General features: G+C 42.2%; 1 protein-coding gene across 4 annotated transcripts in view; it reads left to right on the top strand.

Annotated features, from left to right (window-relative positions):
- The window catches only part of SMAD1 (SMAD family member 1), a 56,618-nt gene that overhangs the window by 16,814 nt on the left and 16,693 nt on the right, over positions 1–23,111 (top strand). For 2 of the 4 annotated variants that reach the window (XM_054065141.1, XM_054065142.1), the window contains exons 2-3: positions 6,253–6,874; positions 21,685–21,942. In XM_054065141.1, the coding sequence (XP_053921116.1) occupies positions 6,475–6,874; positions 21,685–21,942 (658 nt within the window). In that variant the 5' untranslated portion in view covers positions 6,253–6,474. Of the gene's footprint in view, positions 1–3,200; positions 3,356–3,475; positions 3,715–6,252; positions 6,875–21,684; positions 21,943–23,111 lie in introns of those variants that run through there. The other 2 variants (XM_054065140.1, XM_054065143.1) reach the window with 2 other exon arrangements.

The raw sequence follows: 23,111 nt of genomic DNA, 5'->3' as shown, positions 1-23,111 counted from the left end.
CCTACATTCCCTTGTAAAAAGCCCCTCCTCGGCTTTCTTGTAGGCCCTCTTCAGGTACTGGAAGGCTGCTATAAGATCTCTCTTCTCCAGGCTGAACAACCCAAGCTCTCTCAGTCTGCTCTCATAGCAGAGGTGCTCCAGCTCTCTGATTGTTTCTCAACTTTGGTGAAAAATGCACAGTTTGAGAATCTGATGATCATTTAAGAGGCTGTATGTGTTAGTGCTTCTCGTAAACAGGGAAGAGCTTTATTAAAGTTGTAGATTAGACTTTGCAAGGTGCGTTGTTCAAATTGTTTTTCAGAGGGCAGTTTTTAATCTGTCAAAAGATTTGTGATGGCATTGGGAAGAAGTGTTCTTAATCAGAAGAAGGGCAGATTTTGTTCATTCATATCTGTTAAAACTGGGAAAGAACCGTTGCTGTGTTCTTTTCTCACTATTATGTATTTGCTTAGAAAGACGTTTGTGCCGTTTTAGTTGTATTGTAACATAGGATTCAGTGTCAAATGTTTATGGAAATGGGGTATTTTCTATGGAGAAACAACACGGAGGTTACCGTAAGTCTTAAAAATCTAGTAAATGTCATTTTAGAAGGCAAAGTACAACCCAGAAAACCTCTAAGAATTTGCTGTCATTTTATTCTTGTAATCCTGATAATCGAGGCTTCAAGGGCAAAGATCAGTGCCTTGTCTTCAAGAAGCTGTGTGGGTAGGCGGGTGGAGGAAAAGCTGCGTTTCATTGTAGAAACTGGCTGTACGCTGTGTTCTTGGTTTGAGCTGTGGTGAGCATTGGGAAGGAGCTGGCAGATATTGATAGTATCAGGTTCTTTCTTCATGCAGTGTGAGGTTTGTTGTTTGGGTTGCTGTTGCCCTCCTCCCCTCTGTTGGTAATGCAGACGTTGGCCTTACTGTCTCATTTTGAGCAAGTGGTCAACCTGTTCTTTGGTGCTTAGGTCACACTCGGAACTCATGGGTCTGATTTGGATTATCAAATAAGTTAGAAGTTGTGCACGTTCTCCTTGTAAAGGCAATTACTGCCCTGTTGAGAACAGCTAGATGTTTCGTACAAGAAGCTGCAGGGGCTGCTGTTACAGTTTGCCAGGGTGCGGTCAGTACCTGCTCTCTATGTGACACGCTCACCTACTTTCTGCTGAGCTAAAGGATATGCGTACGTATCTAAAAGGATTTGCTCTGTAAGCTGAACAATGATATATAGGAAGGATCCTTGGATGGATCCCTCAGCCAGATAGCGTGAGCAGTGATCCTAAAGAGGTTTCACAGACCAAATGGTTTGGTCAAGATCCAAGGCAGAGGCTGCTTCACAGACCAGGCTGGAAGTATCCTTGCCCTTGCTGGGCCTAAGCAAGGGAGTCTGATGTGTGTCAGGAACAAAGCTACCTATTCCCTTTGAGTATGTTGAAGTATTTTCAACACCAGTGTGGTGCTCTTTCCTTGAACAATATGATATGTATTGGAAATTAACACGGGATTGCGTATTTAATTGCTTTCTTGAATTCTTTCTACCATGCCAAGAAGATGAAGAGTTTGGGTTTTTTTTCCTTTCTTTCTCCTTGCCCTTCTCAGAAATACAAGGGAAGCCAAGCCAGGTTCTGTATAAGCTCTCTAATGAGTTCTGCAGCATTCTGAAATGAAACTTGCTTTCTTTTTTGCGTGTTTACTGCAATGCCACCGAGGCTTCTAATGGGTTTCCATGTATTTTTCCAAGATGGGCAAGATCTGATCTTCTACCATAAGAAGGTGCAAAGAAAGAATTCTTTGATTAAAGCCAGAGTAATTCAGCAGAAGATTGTGGACTTTGTTTCACAAGTCACACAGCTTGAAGAAAGGAATTGAAACTTTTTGCTGCTTGCTCCAAGAACAGGGAGCGAGAGGAAGTTGGTGCACAATCTGTTGTAACACATTCTAGCATTACAGCTGCTTAGACTGTATGCTTTTTGGTAATACATGGAAATAGTTCTTGTAGCAGTAAAGTGACAGCTCCCTAGCTTCTATGCCAAAATCTGATCTTTTTTCTTTTTTCTAAAATAGTTCTAAATACTGTAGTGAGTGCATGAGTCGCAGAAATGTGTCTTTCGGAGATGGTACATTACAAAATGTTTTTAAGAAGAAAATTGAAATCTCTCTGTTATTTATTTTTATTGTCAATAACAGATGCTTCGAGGAGATATGTTGAATAAAATAAGATAAATTGAATTTAAAAAATGTAAAAGACTTGACAGTTTTCTCCATTAACAATTATGTAGATTCTCTTCATTGTGGTTCCTGTCCTTTTTATGTCTGTCTGTGCTGGGTATATATTAAAAAAAATTAATAGGATCCTTTTTGCCTGCATCACTGAGCCTGTAATACAAATAATGAAATTAGGAGAAGAATTAGAGCTGCTTCTTGTTTGCCTGAAACTTGGGCTGGGAGTTGTTTCACTTCCCCCTCCCCCTTCTTCCCAGGAGAGGATCATCTAATTGTCCTAAGTCTACCCTTTCTCCACCCATCAAAAACGGTCATTTATGCAAAGTGGGACAGTTTCCTATGGGATCTCCTGTGGGAATTTGAAAACGGTCTCATTGAATATTTTACTGTCTACTTAGTGTTGCTGACAGAGTAACTATCTCTTCTTTGAGGGTTAGAAAAGTAGAACTTTACTGTTGGGCATTTTGCCTAAATACGTTAATTTAAATACAAAGCTGGCTGAACAGGTGTGTATACACACACACACATATATATATATATATATAATGCTCACTCTTTTTTAATAGGCTTTTCACAAGCTCCGTGCAGGTTCATATGTTAGTCCAAGGATTATACAAAAGAAGCAGTAGTGAAGGAAGACAAATAAAGCAGCATTGGGATTTAAAAAGTTTGTTGATTCCAACTCATTCATCAGCAGACAGAATGCATAATAAAAAGTGTGGGGGTTTTGATGTGTACAGAGTGGCTGATAAGTGAGTAGTAACTCGATTTCCTTTAAACTGATTCTAGGCTTCTTTTTGGAAAGTGTCCTGTTTGGCTGAAGTCTCTGTTTCACCCCTACCTTGTGAATAAACATACCCGTCAAAAGCTGGTAGTCACCCAGCTATTGGAAATACTAACTCCCACTTTCCCAGAAGGGCACGTGTATTTGGGGAAGAAAGGTGCAGACCATGTCATCTGCTGACTGGTGGTTTAATCTTTATTTTGCACTTCCAGCTGATAAGACTACTTTGTGCAAAAGTAATACAGGAAGTGATGCACTGCAAAAACCAAGAGTGGCAGAAAGGGAAACGGAATGTACTGGCAAGGGCTCAGCGCTGCGGATGCACTCGCTGCTTCTTGGAAACGAAAAACTCCACCTACGCTGCCTGGTGGGTTTTGTTTGGGTTTTTTTTTTGTTTTTTTTTTTTGTTTTTTTTTTTTTTTTTTAGCTTAATGCTGGTATTGGAACTTAGTGAGTGTAGTACACAGCAGCCTGTGGGTTTTCTCCCCCTTTATCCTGTGGTGTGTTTCGGTCTTAGAGCGTGTTTAGAGTTTACTTGGGCAGGCAAGACTTCAGCAGCCATCCCTGGGCTGGATGCTGGTGGCTGTGCTGAGCTGCTTTACTTCCAAGCAAATCTACAAGTCCTGAACCTAGCACTACTTGCCTCACTCCCAGCATATTTCTTGCCATGGCTGTTGCTACAAAGATGCTGGCTATTAGGATAATGCCTTTGATTCTGATGGTGAAGTATGTTTTGGAGTGTATGACTGTGTGAGTGGGATGTGTCTGTTGCACGATTTGATGCAAAAACTTTGGAAAACCTGTTCTTATGGTCTGACTGCTTGGGGCTGCATCTCAAAGTTGTCTTAGTCTTTGCTGAGCTTGTTTGCTAGCTCATGTTAGAGTTGTATTTTCAGGCACTCTTATAAACATACAGACTTAATAGGTAGGAGTTTTTGTTTTTCTTTTGCACAGCAGGTAGTTTGGTGGAAATGGGTCAGGCTGGGGTAGAAGAAATTCATTATCAAGGTTGAAAGAAGTTGGGGTCGAGTTTTAGATTTTGTGCTTTCTTTTATTAGAATTGTAACATGTCTTTTAAGTGTTTTGTATTTAATTCAAATAGATGTGAAGTGGAAAGCTTGACTTGATTACTTGGCAACATACCACTGGAACTTGTAACTTGTGTGTGAAACTTGTATCTGTTATTTGAAAGATACAGGAAAAAAGATATTTAGAATATTGATTGAGATACAGACTATATATTGGTTGAGAGTAACTCTTATTTACAAACATCTGAAGTGCATATACTGGGGTTCTGGTTATACGGTTCTTAAATTAGCACAGCATTTTAATAGAACACTTTACAACGCATGTAAGGATAAATTATACCTGGGGTACGGTCAATGACAGTAATGGAGTTTCAGTTCATTTAACAGTATAGCACATGCCCAGGTAACAAAATAAGCTCTTTAATTTGCCCCAGGCTCATGCAAATCTTCCATTGCATTGACATTATTATTTCAAATACAATTCTTAGCACAAACGGAACGGGAAGTTACAGTACAAAGTGCAGGAAGACATGGTCTGTGTCTTAGTCCATAATCATTATTCACATAAATGTAGTTTGTGCATTCAGCATAATAAAGCTGAACCTTTTCAATTAGATAATTGTTTTAGTGACAAATTGGTTTGAATCAAGTGGGTAGTTTTCAACTTCAGGTATTCCAAGTATAGTGGTACACTGTGAAACCATTACAGTGCATGGCAGTCAAGAGGGCAGGTGCGGCACAGTATCTACAGTTTTAAGACCTGCAATCTTTTCTTAGTGTAACTGTGAAAGTCTGACTGACACAGGTGTGCTGACACCTTCTATTCCAGCGGGGGCGGTATAAATTGTTGGGGACTTTTAGTGTCTTTCTGATGGCAACAAAAACATTCATATCCTTTTCCCCTTCCCTCTTCCTCTGCAACCTGTTGGTATCCAGTCCAGGATATGTTTCCTGCCTGTCCTCGTGCTCTATTTGAAATCAGTGGTTTAGTGCTCTTTGTCTCTTTTTACCCTCCCTACCAGTGCAGGATCTCTCCGTCCCCTGGCAGAGCTTTTTTGCCTGCTCCCAACCTGGGCAAGTCCAAAACTTGCTGCTTACAGCAGGGGTTTCCTCATTTGTGAAGTTCCTCTGCCACTTCACCCATTGCTTCATCTCCACTCCATGTCTCCCAGCTTGAGGACCACTGTGACATCTAAAATCCTTCTTCGAGACTTCCTCCTCCTTCCCCCTCCTTTTTGTGTCCTTGAGTACAGCAGGCAGGCATTTGCTGGGGAGGGTCAGGATGTAATTGGTGAAGTAAGTTCATGATATCTTTTGTGAGGTGGGGCGGAGAGATAGTTTTCTTTCTTGTGTGAACTGAGTAAGGGCAAGGATCTTTCTAATGTCTTTTTTTCTTTTTTGGCTTGTTCCTCAAAGTAAGTTGGAGGTGAAGCTGAACTATTTTGGTTTCAGATCGTGGTATGCACAAGTCTAGTGCTGTGATTTTTGAGCTGCATCAGTGGCAGTTTGGAGAGAGATGGGTAGCCCAGTGCTGTTTGGCTGTATTGCTTCCAACTGTTCTCTAGAATGAATTAAAATCTTGCACTGGTTCCTTAGCACGTTTTACTGCTTAAGCTTGCAACAGCCCTTCACACTTAACAGAGACAGGTGAATTCTGAGGGACTGTTTTAGGCTAGATTTAACATAAACTACATTTCTAATACAAGACCCTTACTCCTTCTGTGGAGTATGTGTGGGAATACAGCCGCGTCTTCTTGTGTTTTGGCTTTTTCTATTTAGCTTTTCATGGTACTAACCGAGGCCATGCTTGGGCACTGAGCAGAAGTATTGTTTGAAGCTGGCAAATGCAGTTGCTGTCTCCCTTGCTGCGTGGCACAAAGATGACTGAGGCTACACAGCAAATCGTATGAGGGAAGTGAGCTGATGGAGAACTGTCCCACCAGCTACCTCTGCCTCTTGCCCATTCCTCCCAGTAACTCCTCCTCCCAAACCTCTCTTGGTTTTGTTATTCTCTGTCATTTTGTAGGGTGATTACCTCATGTATTCAGGGCTGGTTTGGTGATAGGGATATACTGGGTTCATTAGCAGGCCCTTCTGTTTTAAACTCTTAATCAGATATGTCTTTTTGTTGTTGGTTAGTTTTTGGTCACACCACTCTTGTGGGTGTTTTTCCCTGCTGTATGTTAATTTAAAAGGTAAAATCTTTTTTCTCTTTCCATCTGATATTCTCTTGCAGGTTCTCTACTGGAAAGGTTTAGAGTAATGAGAAGGTTGCGTTCATCAAGAGGGGATGTCAGCGCTGCCTTCCTGGGACTGGAGCACTGAAAAGGAGAAAGGACCGGAAATATTTGATGCAAGCTGCTTTTGACTGCTGACAGAATCTGCCGTACCCTGGTGGTGGCTGAACAACAGGATTATCTCCTGCTTGCTTCTTGGGTATCACCACAGTGGGGTCACCATGAATGTGACCAGTTTATTCTCCTTCACCAGCCCAGCAGTGAAGAGGCTCTTGGGATGGAAGCAGGGGGATGAAGAAGAAAAATGGGCAGAGAAAGCTGTTGATGCATTAGTGAAAAAACTGAAGAAGAAAAAAGGTGCTATGGAGGAGCTGGAAAAGGCATTAAGCTGTCCTGGTCAGCCCAGCAACTGTGTCACAATTCCTCGTTCCTTGGATGGCAGGCTTCAGGTTTCGCACCGGAAAGGGCTACCGCATGTAATTTACTGTAGAGTGTGGCGCTGGCCGGACCTGCAGAGCCATCATGAACTGAAACCACTGGAATGCTGCGAGTTTCCCTTTGGTTCAAAACAGAAGGAGGTTTGCATCAATCCCTACCACTACAAGCGGGTAGAGAGTCCTGGTAGGTTCTTCTGTGTTCGTACCTTAACACCTTATCTGAACAAGCCAAAGTCTGGTGATTAATCGTGACTCATCCACTTAAATAAGCAAAAGTGGCTGTTCGCACATGTCAGATTCTTCCTTTGCTATTTACCTGGATGTAAGCATCAATTAGCAGTTCTGCCTTTCGTGGCAAATGCTTTGCTTATGTAAATCTTCTATTGCTGTACAGAGGCATAGTCTTGGTGTGTGCCTCAGGCTACTGGGCCTGGTATCACCTGGTTTTGTTCGTGACCACTATTCCTCAATTAATTGGTTTTTTTATTGCATCTATATGCAACATTGAAAGCTGACATAAAGCTAACGTATTGCAGTCTGTGCATGAGAACCATTCTGACGTTTTGTGGTAGTGTATTTCCAAATTATTTTTTCATTTCTATCATTTTTGTTTCTTCATCCCCCAGACATGAATGTTGTCTTTAAGATGTCCCACAGTTTTGGCCTTTTGAAAAGACTGTGATTTTAGAAAGCATAATGTAATCCCCTCAACTAAAAGCTTTGATAGCAATATTTTGTTGTACGTGAATCTTTACTGTGGGCTGTTCTGTAAGTGCAGTTGCCTACCTGTGACCCACTTCCCCACTTCTTTCTTTAAGGTACAACCTATTCTCTCTGTCTCCTCTTTAAAGGCCAAACCTCTTTTTGATGAATCTGTGCTTCGTTTCACTTATTCAAGTTTATTATAAGGGAATACTTCTGGGACAAAGTTGAAATATGTTTGGAATTATCTACGCTAGTCTGCAGCTCCTTGTGAGGTTGTACAAGGACATCTACAGAAATGCATTGCAGGCATGGGTGGACTTCCCTGGTTTAAATTTGGGAAGTGCATCTGTGTTAGGTATTTCATAAACTGTGAAGCTGTCTCTGTAGATGGCATCGACAGCTTAAGAACTACAGTGGAAATAAGATTGTTGGAAGTATGTTTTTCTGTGGATGGAAATTGCATTTGTCTGGGACCTGCAAAAGATAGTGCATATCTAGATATTAAATATTTCGCTTTGGTGTGTTAGTATTGACTTGCAAATCATGTGAGTGGGAGAGGTAATACCCATGTATGTATTTATGTAGCAGAAGCTTGAACAAATGAGCTCTATGCTGCAAAAAGAGTTCTTAAAAAACCCTAAAATTAAAAAAGGTGTTAAAATTCTTAACAATTCCATGCTAAGCAGAAGTGGGATAGTAAAACAGTTGTGTCTTTGTACTGCGAGCTGTTTGCATATGTCTGCGCTTGTTGCTTGCATTTGATATCCCAAAATACTGAAAATTAAGATTGCTGAAAGACATCTGTTTCCATCAGACTGAGCAACAGCTAGGCTCTTGCCGTTACTGCAGTGTCAAATGACATGTTTTAACTCATTTTGCTTTCATCTTGGAAACAGTTATTGAGTTTGAGAATGTATTTTTAAATATGGTATAAATGGTCCAGATGAGAACAATGTCCTGTTGCTTCAATAAGATAAGCAAGAATTGAATAACACTTTCAAAAGGTGTCTCATGATAATGTACATTTCAGCTGAGTGCTGCTAAGTAGTTTAAGTGGTTGGAAAGCTGGGGTTTGGGTGTTAAATCCATCTTATTAATTTTGTATTTGGGAAATGATGCAAAAAGTTACTAATGGTAAACCTGAATTCTTGTTTGTTCTTTAGTTGTTTTTATGGATTTTTTTTGGATGAAATCTCTACATTCATGTAGCTACAGAATTTTTACTGGGAAAACCCCCAAATCAGTAACTTTATTAAGTTGAAAATGGTAGCAATAAAATGCTTCGCTTTTTGTCCAGAGAGTGCCCTTCTTTGGAAAAAAATAGGTATTCTTAGTCAATTGCTTAATAGGCAACTGGGCAGTTTTCTTGTAGACATTAGGGCTGTAGTCAGTTTGACAGAGCTGACAGAAATATTCAGTCTTTTGGGCTCGATGTTCTGCTTACCCACTTAGATATTCTGGAGGTGGCTGCTGACCAGGAGCTAGCGTTCACATCTCCTGGGGTGCTCTGTTAAATCTTGAACATTTAACAGCTTGCCAAAGTGTGAGATAGGGTTTTAAGCCCAGTGTGGTTTTACTGAGGTCTATTTTTGGGGATGTAAAGGGGTTTTATATCCTTTTCACCTGGCAGAAAAGGGCCTGGGGGTGTTCGTCAACAGCAGGTTGAACGTGAGCCGGGAGTGTGCCCAGATGGCTGAGAATGCAAATGGCATCCTGGTTTGTATCAGAAACAGCATGGCCAGTAGGACTAGGGAAGTCATCCTTATCCTGTACTAAGCATTGGTGAGGCCGCATCTCGAATACCGTGGTCAGTTTTGGGCCCTTCACTACAAGAAAGACATTGAGGTACTGAAGCATGTCCAGAGAAGGGCGAGGAAACTGGTGAAGGGACTGGAGCACAAGTCTTTCGAGAAGCGGCTAAGGGAACTGGGGTTGTTAAGCCTAGAAAACAGGAGGCTGAGGGGAGGCCTTATTGCTCTCTACGACGAAAGGAGGTTGTAGTTAGATGGGTCGGTGCTGGTCTCTTCTCCCAAGTAACAAGTGATAGGATGACAGGAAATGGCCTCTAGTTGCACCAAGGGAAGTTTAGACTGGATATCAGGAAAGATTTCTCCACTACAAGTGTTGTCAAGCATTGGAACAGGCTGTTCAGGGAGGTGGTTGAGTCACCATCCCTGGAGGTGTTTAAAAGATGGGTAGACAGGTGTTTGGCTGTATGATTTAGTAGTGGACAGGTACTGTTGGACTAGATGATCTCAAAAGTCTTTTCCAACCAAAAGTTTCTTTGATTTTATGTTTAGTTAGTTTAGAGGGTATATTGCATGGAGATGAGTGGGGAAAATGTGGCTTTTGAAAACAGGTACTACCTGAACTCCCGTTTGGCTTGGAGAGCTATGCTTCATAACTTATGACTTCTTTTTTCCTTGTTCTTGTCCACATGTCGTCTTTATCTTCATTTCCTGACAGTCACTCCCAAATTCTGCTAACCATTTTTTCCCCATTTTTGCCAGGACATTAAAACACCATTATTGCTGCATAAGTGCTTACGCTTTGAGATTAATGGGTAGTGGGAATTCATGCATGAGTCACTGTTTCCAGCAGTCTCAAGCAGATATCAAGGTTTGTGTTTCCAAGGCTATTATTGCAAGGTTTCTGTTTCCAAGGCTATTATTGCAGCCAGGAGGGTTAGAAATCTACTTTCTCTTGACAAAACAAAATTGGAAGCTCAGATTGTGTACAATATGCATTTTGTGTGCAAGGTACATGGTAAAATTGTGGCTGTGCTTGGCAGTGTGGTCTATATTTACTGCTTTTTGCAGGTCTGGTTACTGGAGATCTGAAGCATACGGTGCATGTATGTGATGGCATCTGTACGCTCACTCTTCTGCTGGTTGTCATGTGATATGTTTCAGTGTTCTGTAAGTTTTGAGCGAAGGATTAGTGGTAAATCCTCAAATACATAAAACCAGGTAATGCTCTATGTTGGGAAGTGAGTGTTATGGATGCGTCTCAGTTTTCACAGTGCCAGAGAGATGCATGTATCTCTTGATACCTTATTCCATCCTTGCTGTTTAGCTGGAGAAGATAAGCTTTGAAAATGAGAACTGGTACACTACGGTGTGTCTGCCAGCTGCAAAGCTACACCTGGGTCCAAATGAGATTCTTCTGTTAGTCAGGCTAGATAGGAACTGTTATTAAACAGTTGAGAGCAGGTGGAAAACTGTCAGCAGTCCCAGCAAGGAGCCTCCCAGGTGTCCCTGAGTGCAGGCTGTGCTGTCTGGCCTGTGCAAGGAGAGGAATGTGGCATCTGAGAGGCATGTGGGTGTGGTCTGGTGGTACTGTGTTCATGCTTGAACTGACCTGGAGGCTTTGCACAGGCACCGGTGTCCATCTGATCCTGTGGCAAGTTGATCAAGAAAACTGAACAGGCAGAAACTACTTTTTGGCACAGTGAGCTTGGCAAGCTTGGTGCCCTCAGCTGGCTTGCTGCGGAGTCAGATGGGGACAAGGCATCGTGGAGGCGTGGGATGGAGGTGAGGAAGGATGGCCTTCCTGTGATTGTGTGACCCTCTATCCACCTGGTATCTGCATGCTGCCCCCCAGGCAATCGAGACCCGATCCGATCCGTGGTGGGGAGCATGAACAGCCCCTGCTTGCTGTTTTGTGCCAGCACAGCTGTGTGCGTGGCCTCGCACTGAACCAGATCACAGTCACTTTTTCCCTCCCCTGCTGTGTTATCTTCCAGGCTGATCGGAGCAGCGCTGGGGCTTACTGTGTGGCTGCAAGAACATCTGCACCAACACAGCCCTGCAGATGGTGTGTGGAAAGGAGTGGAGATGGTGGGAAATGAGAGGAGAAAGTAGAGGCTGTTTTGTTGCTGGGGATGGGAATGCAACCTTGAACTCAACTGCCAGGAAGAAATACCTCTTGTAGACGTGTTACAGTAGCTCACTGCTGCTGTTGCATACCTCTGTTGTGTGCGGAATTATTTCTGGTGCAGGATAGTTAATGGCTGACAAATTTCTCCCTTGGCAAGGCAAAGCAAAGCTTTTAATTAAGGAGGGCAGGGTCTGCATTTAATGCCTTTTGAATCTGGCAGGCTCAGCTGAATTGCTCTGCTTTTACTCCTCAGTTTTCTTTTTTGGTTTAGAGAGAGCTGGAAATCAGGCTTATATCTGAGAAAATAATCTGAGATTATTAAGATCTGAGAAATAATTAGGGGTAGAGCATACATAGAGGCTGTGCAGAAAAAGTGAACACAATGTTCTTTGTGTATTGCTGAAAATACCACAAATGACCTCTGAGGTTTTGCCTGAGAGTGTGTGACAGGACAGTTGGAAGTCCTTCCCAAGAAACTTTCTTGCCTTCTATTATTACTTTGGTTTCTGTGGAGATATAGCCTCTGTCATCTGCCTACGTCAATGGGATCAGGTGAAAGATGTCATCCAGAATTTAGGGGAAAAAGATTTAGTTTCAAGCCTGGATCCTATTTGCTTTAACAGCAAAGCGAAAGGAATGGGATAGGGAGCAGGGAGGATAAATAGGTCCCTAAATTGATGCTGCTGTTAAAAAAATAATAATAAATCACACCTCTTTGTGTGATTGGGGAGGCTTGGTGGCTTTAGGAGAGGAGGTTCAGTTCTTTTTGCCTTGGTTAAAGCGAAGGAAGATGAAGAAACAGAATATTTCATTTTCTTAAACTACTAGTGGGCGCTAACTTTGGGTTCTATATGAAGCAGAACTCTGTTAGTTTGTCTCTACTAAGTGCCTGCTACCTTAAAGAAGATTTGAGTTTATAATATGTTACAAAGGAGACAAAAGAGGAATTAACTTCTCTTTTATGCTTCATGTTTGGAAGTGGTTGAAGGTGCAGAGTATTTATGCAGATGGCTCCCATGCGCCCCACAACTGAGTGCTATCTCCTGAGTGTGTCTAGAATCTGCTGATAACCTCCTTGGGTCAGGCTTGGGAGAAACCTGCTCTTCGTTGAACCGAGTGAGCTTAAACTTGCCTTGGGAAATGCAGTTGCTAACTTTTTGGTATTCATTTCTGCATGTGCTTACTGATGGTCCATTGTGCTTGAAGCATGCAATGCCAGGGGATACTAAAACCCAGCAGTCTAGAAGCAGTTGATCTGTCCTCTGAAATGTTTCTAGTTGCATGGATCAACCCATTAGAGCTGCAACTTGGAGGCAGAAAATAGACTTGTTCAGGGTTTTTTGCAATTACTAATAAAGCACAGATAAAAAAGATTGGATGATTTTCTGGCTGCAGTCTGCTCTACATCAAGGGACTTAGTGAAGTGGATGGTGCCCATGTTCCACCCAAATTGTGGGATAGGCAGCTGTTGCCTTTTTATGACTTGGACAAATACACTGTCAGAAAGGTTAAATTTTCAATTCTGCCTAAAGATAGTGATGTTCCTTTCCATAATAACCACGAATTCAAAGTGGATGTCTGCTTCAGCAAGCTTGGTTTTGGCAAGGAACGTTTTACCTAGATGTACAGCTGCTTTTTGCTACAAGAACAGGCCAGGTCCCCAGGCTCTGAGGAGAGCAGTAGGTGTGCTGTGCTGTTTTTGCTCCCGGCACAGACTCCTTGCCTATGACTGTAACTTGATTGTTTTCATATTTGTCTTTGATCTCCTCTGCTATTTGCTCTAAGTGAATCTCCATAAGGCTGTACACCTACTGCCAGCACCAGGAGTGCAGAAAAAAACTTGAAATGGTGGAAATCCTGGATAAAGGCAGGTTTAGACTCATGCAGTCCTGGAAGTAGATGCTCCTTGAATGCTCCTCTGTACAGTGCTGCAGCTCTGGTTGTCAGTGAGAGGAAAATATAGTAAGTTTAAAGGACTTTCTAAATGCCATTTGAAATCACACAGATCATAGACTCATAGAATAGTTTGGGTCTGAAGGGACCTTAAAGATCATGCAGTTCCAACCACCATGCCATGGCCAGGGACACCTTCCATGTTGTGTATATTGATCTGGTCATGCTTGTGAGCTTGCCCTCTCTCTAGGTACTTCACAGAAGAAAGAAGTGAGTCATCAGTTAGTCATCCCCATCTCATCCCTCTGTACTTGACCAGCCTAGGATCAGTGCTACATATAGAATTAATATTCCCAGACTGTTTCTAAAGGGTAAGTTGGGAAGAGAGTCTTTAAAACCCTGTCACAGCGTGGTCTGCCTGTGCGCCAAACCTGACACAGCCTATTGTGGCAGGTCGCCTGTTGGATTGCCATTGTCACTTTCAGCAAGCAGCAGGGTTCAAATGCAGCTGCAGGGACTATCAAGTTGGCACGTGCTGCCAGTATGTCCAGATCAAATTTGGAGCCAGGAGAGAAAAGTTGGGAGTAAGCAATAGGTCCTTTTTGGGATGACAAGTTTGCCTGGCTGGGCTTTTGGGGATCTTGGGGCTTGGTTGGTAGCTCTCACCCTCCAGCAGGGATCAGTGGGAGAGCTTGTGCTTGGTTTCCAGCCAGATGGAAGAGCTTTGATGGCCCAAGCTGGAGGGAGCCCAACTGCTGGTGTGATTTCCACAGCACCAGGGCTGGTGGAAGGTAATGTCAGCAGTGCCTAGCATGAAGGGAGAGTGGCCAGGGAAGAGCTGAAAGGAAAGTTGCTCTGGGAGGGGTAAACTGGTGCAGCCCTTCAGAGTTAATATGTAGAACCAAGTCAGAAAAATCCTTGTTCCAGGGTGATTTCCGTAGCAGGATTTCTGCCCCTCTGCAGGCTGTGGCTGAAGGAGCAGAAAGTGAAGTTTTACCATATTGCTCTGTAACACTGCTGTTGGGCGTAACTTTAAAAATAGCATGCTGCAACAGGTGGGCACAATTATAGGATGGTTCTCCGAAATAGCCAGCAACTGTCAGTTTGCTTGGAAAGTAAGATAAAACTTTCTTCATTTCAGTTTTGCAGAATTTCGTCCTAAAATTCCCCACCAGAACCAATCTGAGGGAGAGGAATTGAAACAGTGAGGCAGAAAGGAGGGAGTGGTTTAACAGCAGGGTTTTCCTTGTCTAACCTCACCATGTGTCAGAAAAATGAGCTGCAATAAAAGGATAAAAGTTGTCAAGAAAGATATGTTTGTGTCCTTTTTTCTTTCTTTAAAATTAACCAGATTCAGATGTTTCTTCTGACTTAAATACCAGACTTCCAAGTTTTAACCTACTCAGTAGGCTGGTGACTGTGGCTTTCATAAAGGTAATTAGAACTCTGGTCTGTGTAAAAGTCTGAGTTAATATACACTATCACACTGTAACTTTCTCCTGTATCAGGACTGCTTCTCCCCCCCCCAAATCCACTTACAAGAACTCCTTCACTAATGTGCATACAGTTGGTACTAAATTGTGAAATTGGCCTTGACAAATGTCAGTTTAATCAAACCGTTAGCTTATCAGAGCATCCGCAAATAAAATCTAATGTGAGCTGAATATTTTAGTGCAGGAAATGTACTAATATTACTTGCCAAATGCATTTAGACCAGATGTCTGATGTAAAGTAAAGTCAGTAAAGCAAGTCGTTAGTTGTAACTGTGTAAAATGACAAATCTAGCTGTGTGGTCTACTGAAACTGCAAAATAAAATTAAGAGTTGAGAAAACAAGACAGCTCTCCACTTTCTCCTGGAATAGAAAGTCTGGCATGATTGTCTGTCACCCAAACCAGACTCTGAGTAGCTATTATTGAACCTTTTTGCTTGCAATTACTAGAATATAGGTTTGGAGCAAAAGTCTAGAAGCCTGGCATTTCTTCTTTTGGGAAAAACTTAAAGCAGAGCCGTGCTACCACAGCCAGCAGCACAGCCTTGCTTAAGCTAGGTGGTATTGGAACAACATAAAGCATCCTGAACCTCAGACATTGCTTTTGCCACAACACTGTTAATTTCTTTTTTAAACCAAGAGTAAACTCTATTTAAGTGTAGACATGTAAGTGTCTTTGTATGTGAGAATTTGTCCTCTGGTCAAAGAATATTCAGTTCTGCCAGGTCTTTTTTTAGGCAACATGGGAAAGCCTAATGACATTAAAACTTCTCTTTCTACTTGGTGTTTTATTGTTTACAACAAGCCCTTGGCAAGCCCTTTCAGTCAGCATGCTTCGATGCCTCTCTACAACTACAGCCAGCAAGCAACCCTAAGCCTGCTCAGCTGAGCCTACACTGGTTCCTGCTCTGTTCCCACTGTGGGACTGGGCTGCTCACCAGGATGCCATAGCCAGCTTCAGCTGCTGTGGCCCCCAAGACCAGAAGTTAACCTAGGACCCTCTAGGAGGGCTGAAATTTGTTAGTTCAACATTGCTGCTCTGTTTTGATTTTATTTTTTGGGGGGGTATCTTTCTTTTTTCCCTCCCAACTCTTCGTTTTTCTTAGGATTTTCTACCTAGAGCATGGAGTACAAGCCACAAGTTCCTCCTGCCCCGCCTCATGTTTTCATACCCATTTCCAGATAGGACAAACTGGTGTGTGAGGATTTCCCTCCTTCCCAACTGGCAGTTCTGTTTTTCTAGTAAAACACAAGTGGCTTTGCATAAATTCATATGAAAATACAGTTACATGATGCTTGGAAATCAAAGTGCACTGTCTAATGATAGTGCCCTCAGGTCTTCATTAGGGCTGAGGGCCCTGTTGTGGTATAATAAGCCTGTACAAACCCTTCTACGGAACATTTATCAACCAAGTCATCATGATTTTTAAAAGAAAAAAGTGCAGCAGCAATTGCTCATCTTTTTTCTTTATTTTTTTTAATAGTTTTATTTTATAAAGCTCACAGAAGTGTTATAGAATCTACTTTTGCAAGGAAAGATAATCAAAGTCTGCTTTCTTACGTGTAACCCCTTGTATTTCTTTGTTTGGTCTTTCAGTTTCCAGACATGGAAAGAGATACCTACCCAAATCTTCATGTAACATGCAAAGCGGGGGGGAAGGGGAATGAGCCCTTAAGGGAAAGTAGCTGTCATCTAAACTTGTGTAAGGTAACTGAAACCCATCTGGATAGAAAACATGCTACTTTGAAAGTACAGTAGGTTCTTTGGCTTGGATTAGATTTTTTTTTTACTAAAGAAACTTTAAAAGAAAAAAGTTATATTCATAAATTGGAGACTTTCTGTGTTTGCTAACATTATTTCTGGAATGTGAAAATAGAACAAAAAAAGAGAAAAAAAAAGAAAATTTTTATTTTAGGACAGTTTTCTAAAGAACAGGGTGACATGCTGGAGATACAAAGAGTAGAGATCAGTAGCTTTCTTCAAAGGCCACCATTACATTTTCATAAAAGCATTTCTTTCTTGGTGTGGTAGTTGAAACATTTATCTGAACAACCAGGTTAGGTTGTCTTTGGTCTAACTTCTATATTGTTGGCATTCTTGGCTCTTGGATGAAATAGCCCTGTGGGTGAAATTGCCCTGTAGCTGTAATTTCTTTAATACAGCTCCACTTGTTTGGTGCAGGCATACTCTGGGAATTATTTGCATGGTAAAGACAAGCTTACTAATTCCCAGGCTGTCTTGACAGATAGAGGATCTCTCCTTAGCTACAGTTCTGCAGACATACCCAGCCTGGCTTCCAGGTGGTTTATGTTCTTCTTCAACCATTACTAGTAGTGTTATTGCTAGTAGTCATGTATGAACTCTCAACTCCATGTCCACATCAACGCAAAATCTTGCAGCAAAATTTGTCTGTAGTATAGCCCATAAAGCCTTTTAATCTGGTGTTTGAGAAAGCACAGAAATCAAGCTGTCAGATGACTTGTGGTTCTACTCCATTGACAGGTTTTAACGGTTTTAATGAGTTTGGATTTGCAAATCTGTTGCAGCAGCTTTTTAAGTCAACAGTGTATTTAATAGGGTTTCCTTTAAACATATACATAGCTACTGAATAGAAACAATGATAATTTTTAAAAAATGTGATCTCATTTTTTTTTTGTATCTGTGTTCCCTTCTGCTGAAGAAAGTAAAGAGGAAGGGAGAAATTCTGTATGCAGACTGTTAGCTCAGCATCCTGTGGAGATTTGCACAGCATAGATGTGTGCCGCTTCATTATTTTATAGCAACAGGTGTGCTGGCTTAGAGCAGGCTGATTCTCTCATGCCTTCTCCTCTTCAATTGAACCTCTTCCTGGAGCTGGCAGCTGCAGCAATCAGCCTCCTTCCCTGCTGTACTGAGCCTCAGTAATTTGTTATTCCATATGGTTGAGGGCTGCAACCTGACCAGAAGTTCAGCACCTTATGCAGGAGTGAGGGGATAAAGACTGGTACATGCCTCCCTTTAAGTTTTGAACTCCTGGCACCCTTCCATGCTTGTGAAGGTCCTGGTCCCTCCTCATGTCTTCTCCTCTGTGGCTCTGATGGGAACTGCTAGCCTGCAAAAAAACCCGTGAGCCGAAGAGAGATCAGTTTATGGCAGTGAGTTACTGTCCTGGAGTTGGACTAATTGGAGCACTGCAGTCTCTCTCCCACTTGGTGTGACATTTCAGGGCATTTCTTCCTCATTTAAGGTTGTATGTATTCAGGGAGGATGTGAATTAGGAGCATCACTCAAAGTAAATTCTGCAATATTTTTGAGAGTTTGTGCTGTATCATAGAATCATAGAATGGTTTGAGTTGGAAGGGACCTTAAAGATCATCTAGTTTCAAACCCCTGCCATGGGCAGGGACATCCCACTAGATCAGCTGCCCAAGGCGCCATCCAACCTGGCCTTGAACACCTCCAGGGATGGGGCAGCCACAGCTTCCCTGGGCAACCTGTTCCAGTGCCTCACCACTCTCATAGTGAAGAAATTCTTCCTTAGGTCTAGTCTAAATCTGCCCCTCTCCAGTTTACAGACGTTTCCCCTAGTCCTGTCACTACAACCTTTTATAAACACTCCCTCCCCAGCTTTCTTGTAGCCCTTTCAGGTACTGGAAGGTCACTATAAGATCTCCTCTGAGCCTTCTCTTCTCCAGGCTGAACAACCCCATCTCTCTCAGCCAGACCTCATATGGAAGCTGCTCCAGCCCTGTGAGCATCCTTGTAGCCCTCCTCTGGACCCGTTCCAACAGCTCCATATCCTTCTTACGTTGAGGATTCCAGAACTGGACACAATACTCTAGATGAGGTCTCACAAGAGAGGACTAGAGGGGCAGAATCCCCTCCCTCACCCTGGTGGCCATGCTTCTTTTGATGCAGCCCAGCATGCGGTTGGCTGCCTGGGCTGCAAGCATATATTGCTGGCTCATGTTGAACTTCTCATCGTCCAGCACCCCAAGTCCTCCTCTGCAGGGCTGCTCTCAATCACATCATTCCCCATCCTGCATTGAAATTAGGGATTGCTCCTACCCAGGTGTAGGACCTTGCACTTGGCCTTGTTGAACCTGATGAGGTTCTCAGAGGCCTACTTTTCCAGCTTGTCCAGGTCCCCCTGGATGACATCCCATCCTTCCGGTGTGGCAACTACAGCACTCAGCTTGGTGTCATCTGCAAACTTGCTGCGAGTGCACTCAATCTTGCTGTCTATATCATTGATGAAGATATTAAACAGCACTGTTACCAGTATGGAGTATCAATACCAGTTGTATTCTTTTCTCCCTTTTCCACATGTATTTTGAAGAAGTTGGCATTTAATCATTTGAGGTTTAAGCAGCTGGACAAAAAGTGTGGTTTTACGTGAGAGATCTGTGAAGAAGAGACTTGTTCTTATTTCCAGTCCTTCTAAACTCCACCAATAGTTCTGCCTCAGGAGAAAATGTGTCTGTATACCTTGGGAAAATCTGACACTGCTTTATTTGAATTACAGACAACATACAGAAAATATCCTGTTCTCCTGCTATTTTAAAACACTATAAATTGTGTGGCTTCCTGTGATGTAGTGTGTGTCATTGTTTAATGTGAGGTAGGGGATGGGAAAGGCAGGTGATGTACTTTCTGCACAAATTAACTTCAGAAAAGTTAATGGCTTGACCTTCATCCACAGGAAAGGAAGAGATAGGAAAGCTGTGTTTTTAATGCTCAGAAAAGTAAGGAAGAATCATAAAGACAGGAAAGGGAAAATACTTTTTAACACATGATCTCATTGTTAGTTTTTTCACTGGTAATTTATTAGCTCAGCAAATGTTGACTATGAATTAAATAGTGCTTGACCTCACTGTAAAAGGATTGCTTGGTTCGACAGAACATGCTTAATTCTGAGAGATCCTGATATTCTGGGAGACTGGGTTTGACATTTGCTGTGTTGTGAATAAGAGGATTTGAGATGCCCACCTGAATGTTGAGTAACTTCTTTTTTTTTAAAGGCTTATGGCAGTGATGTGTGAGAATGATTGCATTAGAGGCAAGGCACAGTCTGCACAGCCGAGGGAGATGCAGCTTCCTGGGGTGTTTTGCAATTGAGAGCTTCCAGAGACTGGTAGATGAATGTGTATTGTGTCAGAAAATGCTGTAATAAGGAACTTCATGCATTCCTTGTAAAGTAGAATTGATTAGAGTTTTCACATCTAAATGAACCTTTGTAGTGACATCTACCTCAGATTAGAGATCTGTTGTAATCTCAGTGAGACTACTCTAAGAAAGTGAGGCATCAGATTAAATCTTTAAAACCTGCTTATGGCTCTTAACAGGCAGCCTTAGTGTCAGTAGTGAGGTTTGGTTTGGTTTTTTTTTTTCCCCCAGTGTATGTTCAAGGAAAATTCCAGGGATTAAACTTTTTATGCATTACTGCCACTGGCGGGCAAAAATCCGGTGGCTTAATTTCTCTCTGAGGCATATGCCAAAAAAAAGAGCAATGGAAACCTGCTTTTTTTGTTTTCTAGTTAATCTGAGACGTGTTTTAGGAATAGAGTGAGTTTTGTGTGTGGCATCCTTTTGTATCCATTTTAAACGTGGACCTAGACATCAGGCTTGGTCTGTGCGTCAAACTATGTCCTGGTACTCTTGGACTCCCGGACACTCAGATAAGTATCCAAGTGTTTCTGTGTGAGCAAAATGCTGGGAGAGTGAAAATGTCCCAGTGTCTTGGAAGAGCCTGTTTTCTTGGCAAGAAGATGGTTTTTTTTGCGGTTAAGTTTGTAATTCAGCCTTTTGGTGAAGCAGCTGTCTCCAAACAGTTTTCTTAACCTGAGTGATAGTTATGTCCGTATAGGTTTGTGATGAACACATGCTCCTGTTCCTCTTCTGTGTGCTCACCAGGTGTTGGGGACAGGGCAGGAGACTTGGGAAGAAGGGATGGTAGCCTGCCTTGCTTTCACTATTTTTTGTGGGGTTTTGGCACCTTCTCTTTGAAGGAGACTATCCTGGGGTGGTTCTTCAGTGCTGCTCGACCGTGGAGCTGGAAAAAGAAGGTGCTGAAGGGGGGCAGATGTGCAGAGGAATAACTTGTTTGTGCACAAAGATGTGGAAGTGAAATAGAACTCTCTTTCCCTGCCCTTGCTTCTCCTCTTCCCCCATAACCCAAAAATCTCAATCTGTAACAAGATTAGCTTTTAAGCCTTTGAGTAGCATGGGCTGTGAGGTATTAAAAGGTAGAAGCTGAAGCACTGGAAGAAGAACTGATTCTTTTATCTTAATGTATCTAGTATCATGTTCATATTCTCCGTCAAAAAGAGACCTTTGTTTTCTGCTGGTGAGGAGGCCTTGAGAGTGTGGTGAGACAAGTACTTTCTGATGTGTGTTTCTCTAACCCCATAGTAGCGCATAGTTTGGAGCTCGACTGCTGCTCGGTTGGGGTTTTTTTAACTACATAATTTTGTCTAAATTGCACATTTTGTAAACTGACTTAAAGAGTTAATTGTTCTAATACTAACTTGCAAGAACATAGTCTAGGTTAAAAATAAAATCACAGCTGTTGGGACTAGGCTGAATTCAAGGCATATTAGTGTTAGTATTGTCTTCAGAAAAAATATCTGTCCTTATTCACAAGGTTTGGGGCTACAGGCTGTTATGTGATTAGCAGGATCACAAGTGCAGCTAAACAAACTGCATGTCAGCATTATAATGCACCTACTTCCCAGCATTTCTTTGTGTGAACAAAACTAAAAGGCAGAATTGTAGTTTTTTCTTGGTGTTTTTTCCCTGGCCCTCTGTGATACCAAGTTCCCATCTGGCAAACCAGCACTATCACTATGAATTCAAGCTATGCAATAACCAGGTGTAAGAAAAAGAGTTCTTGCTTAGACATGCACTCTTCGATTTGACTACCTTGTTTTTAAGACAGATGTGAATTTGCCCTGGGGGAGGAAGAATGTATTTTTCCTCCTGTATAGCCTACTTCTTTAGAACTGAGTTTCTAATGCTGTGGCTTTTCACTCTTTCTCCCTTTCTAGTCCTTCCTCCGGTGCTGGTTCCAAGGCACAGCGAGTACAACCCTCAGCACAGCCTCTTGGCCCAATTCCGCAACCTGGGACAAAATGAGCCCCACATGCCGCACAACGCTACTTTCCCGGACTCTTTTCAGCAACCCAATAGCCACCCGTTCCCCCACTCGCCCAACAGCAGCTATCCAAACTCACCTGGAAGCAGCAGTAGCACCTACCCGCATTCTCCAGCCAGCTCAGATCCGGGAAGTCCTTTCCAGATGCCAGGTATGGTCAACTTATTGTTCCCCTTCAGAAGGGAGAAGGTAGTTGGATGTCACGGTCTTTTTGCTTAGTAATACCAAGTTATCAGCCAACGCTTGTGATCAATAGCGAGCTGAGAAATGAAATGTAATAAAGACTATGTAATTGCTTTGTCTGGTGATTGTGTTAAGGGTTTTAATGTTGTGCCTCTTTCAAACAGTTAAAGCATTGTAAAACTCTTCTAGACTAGCAAGCGGGATTCAAACTGTTTTGAGAACCAGTTAAACAGTTTCAAAGCAGGTTCATTGTGCAAGAAGTGGAACACTATAGATCATCCTTGCTCAGGAAAGAGAGCATCATAAACACAAGGCTTTCGTTCTGCAGAAGAAGGATGTTTCTCAAGGGGATCATGCTACTGCTACTTGATGATGAAACTTCTTCACATAATGATGTAATTTCATGAAACAAATATACTACATCTGAAACGTAGTTCCTTAAGGACCTGAAAAGAAATCTACTGGCTATTTTACTTCCTAAAATCCAAGCAATAACAACCTTTCTTTGACTGATGTCTGTAGAAAATTCTATGAAGCTGTCTGGTTTTGGTCTTCACATGCAGATGGAAAAAATACTGCAGAAGCCGTCTGACAGACTTCTTCATCTAAATTCTAGGAGGACTCCATATAAATGCTTACTGATGTTCTGTTTGCATGTGTTCCTTGGGGGCTGGGGATAGGGTGTGTGTAAACAAAGTGGCAGACTTGTGAAAATCTGTTTTCTATTACATTAACTTCCATAGATTTCTGCTGCTGATAGTGGCTTCTCTTTAAATTTTTTCTCTCATGAGTGAAGGCTACTAGATTTGTAGAGACAGAAGGAAAGGAAAGAGAGTTTGTATTTGTTTTTCTAAAAAAATGTGAAGTTACTGCAGAACCAGCTGTCTTTCCTTCCCATTTCATAAAAAAAAATGTGATTGGTGTGGTTGTAGCTGTTGCAGTGGAGATAAAGGCTTCTCTAACAAAGTCCTCCTGAACACTGGCTTGTGGAAGTTCACTTGACCTTTCAGGGGTCTGTTCTGCCTCGCATGCCTGTAGAGACAAGTCAGCAGCTGCAGTTAAAAAATTGAATTAGAGGAGAGGTCAAGATACTGATGTCCTTGATGCTTAGCTCTGAACAGTTGTCTGTCTTGCACT

This window comes from Cuculus canorus, chromosome 4 (assembly GCF_017976375.1).
Source record: "Cuculus canorus isolate bCucCan1 chromosome 4, bCucCan1.pri, whole genome shotgun sequence".
In the NCBI taxonomy this organism is placed as follows: Eukaryota; Metazoa; Chordata; class Aves; order Cuculiformes; family Cuculidae; genus Cuculus; species Cuculus canorus.
This window is presented reverse-complemented; position numbering and strand designations above follow the sequence as displayed.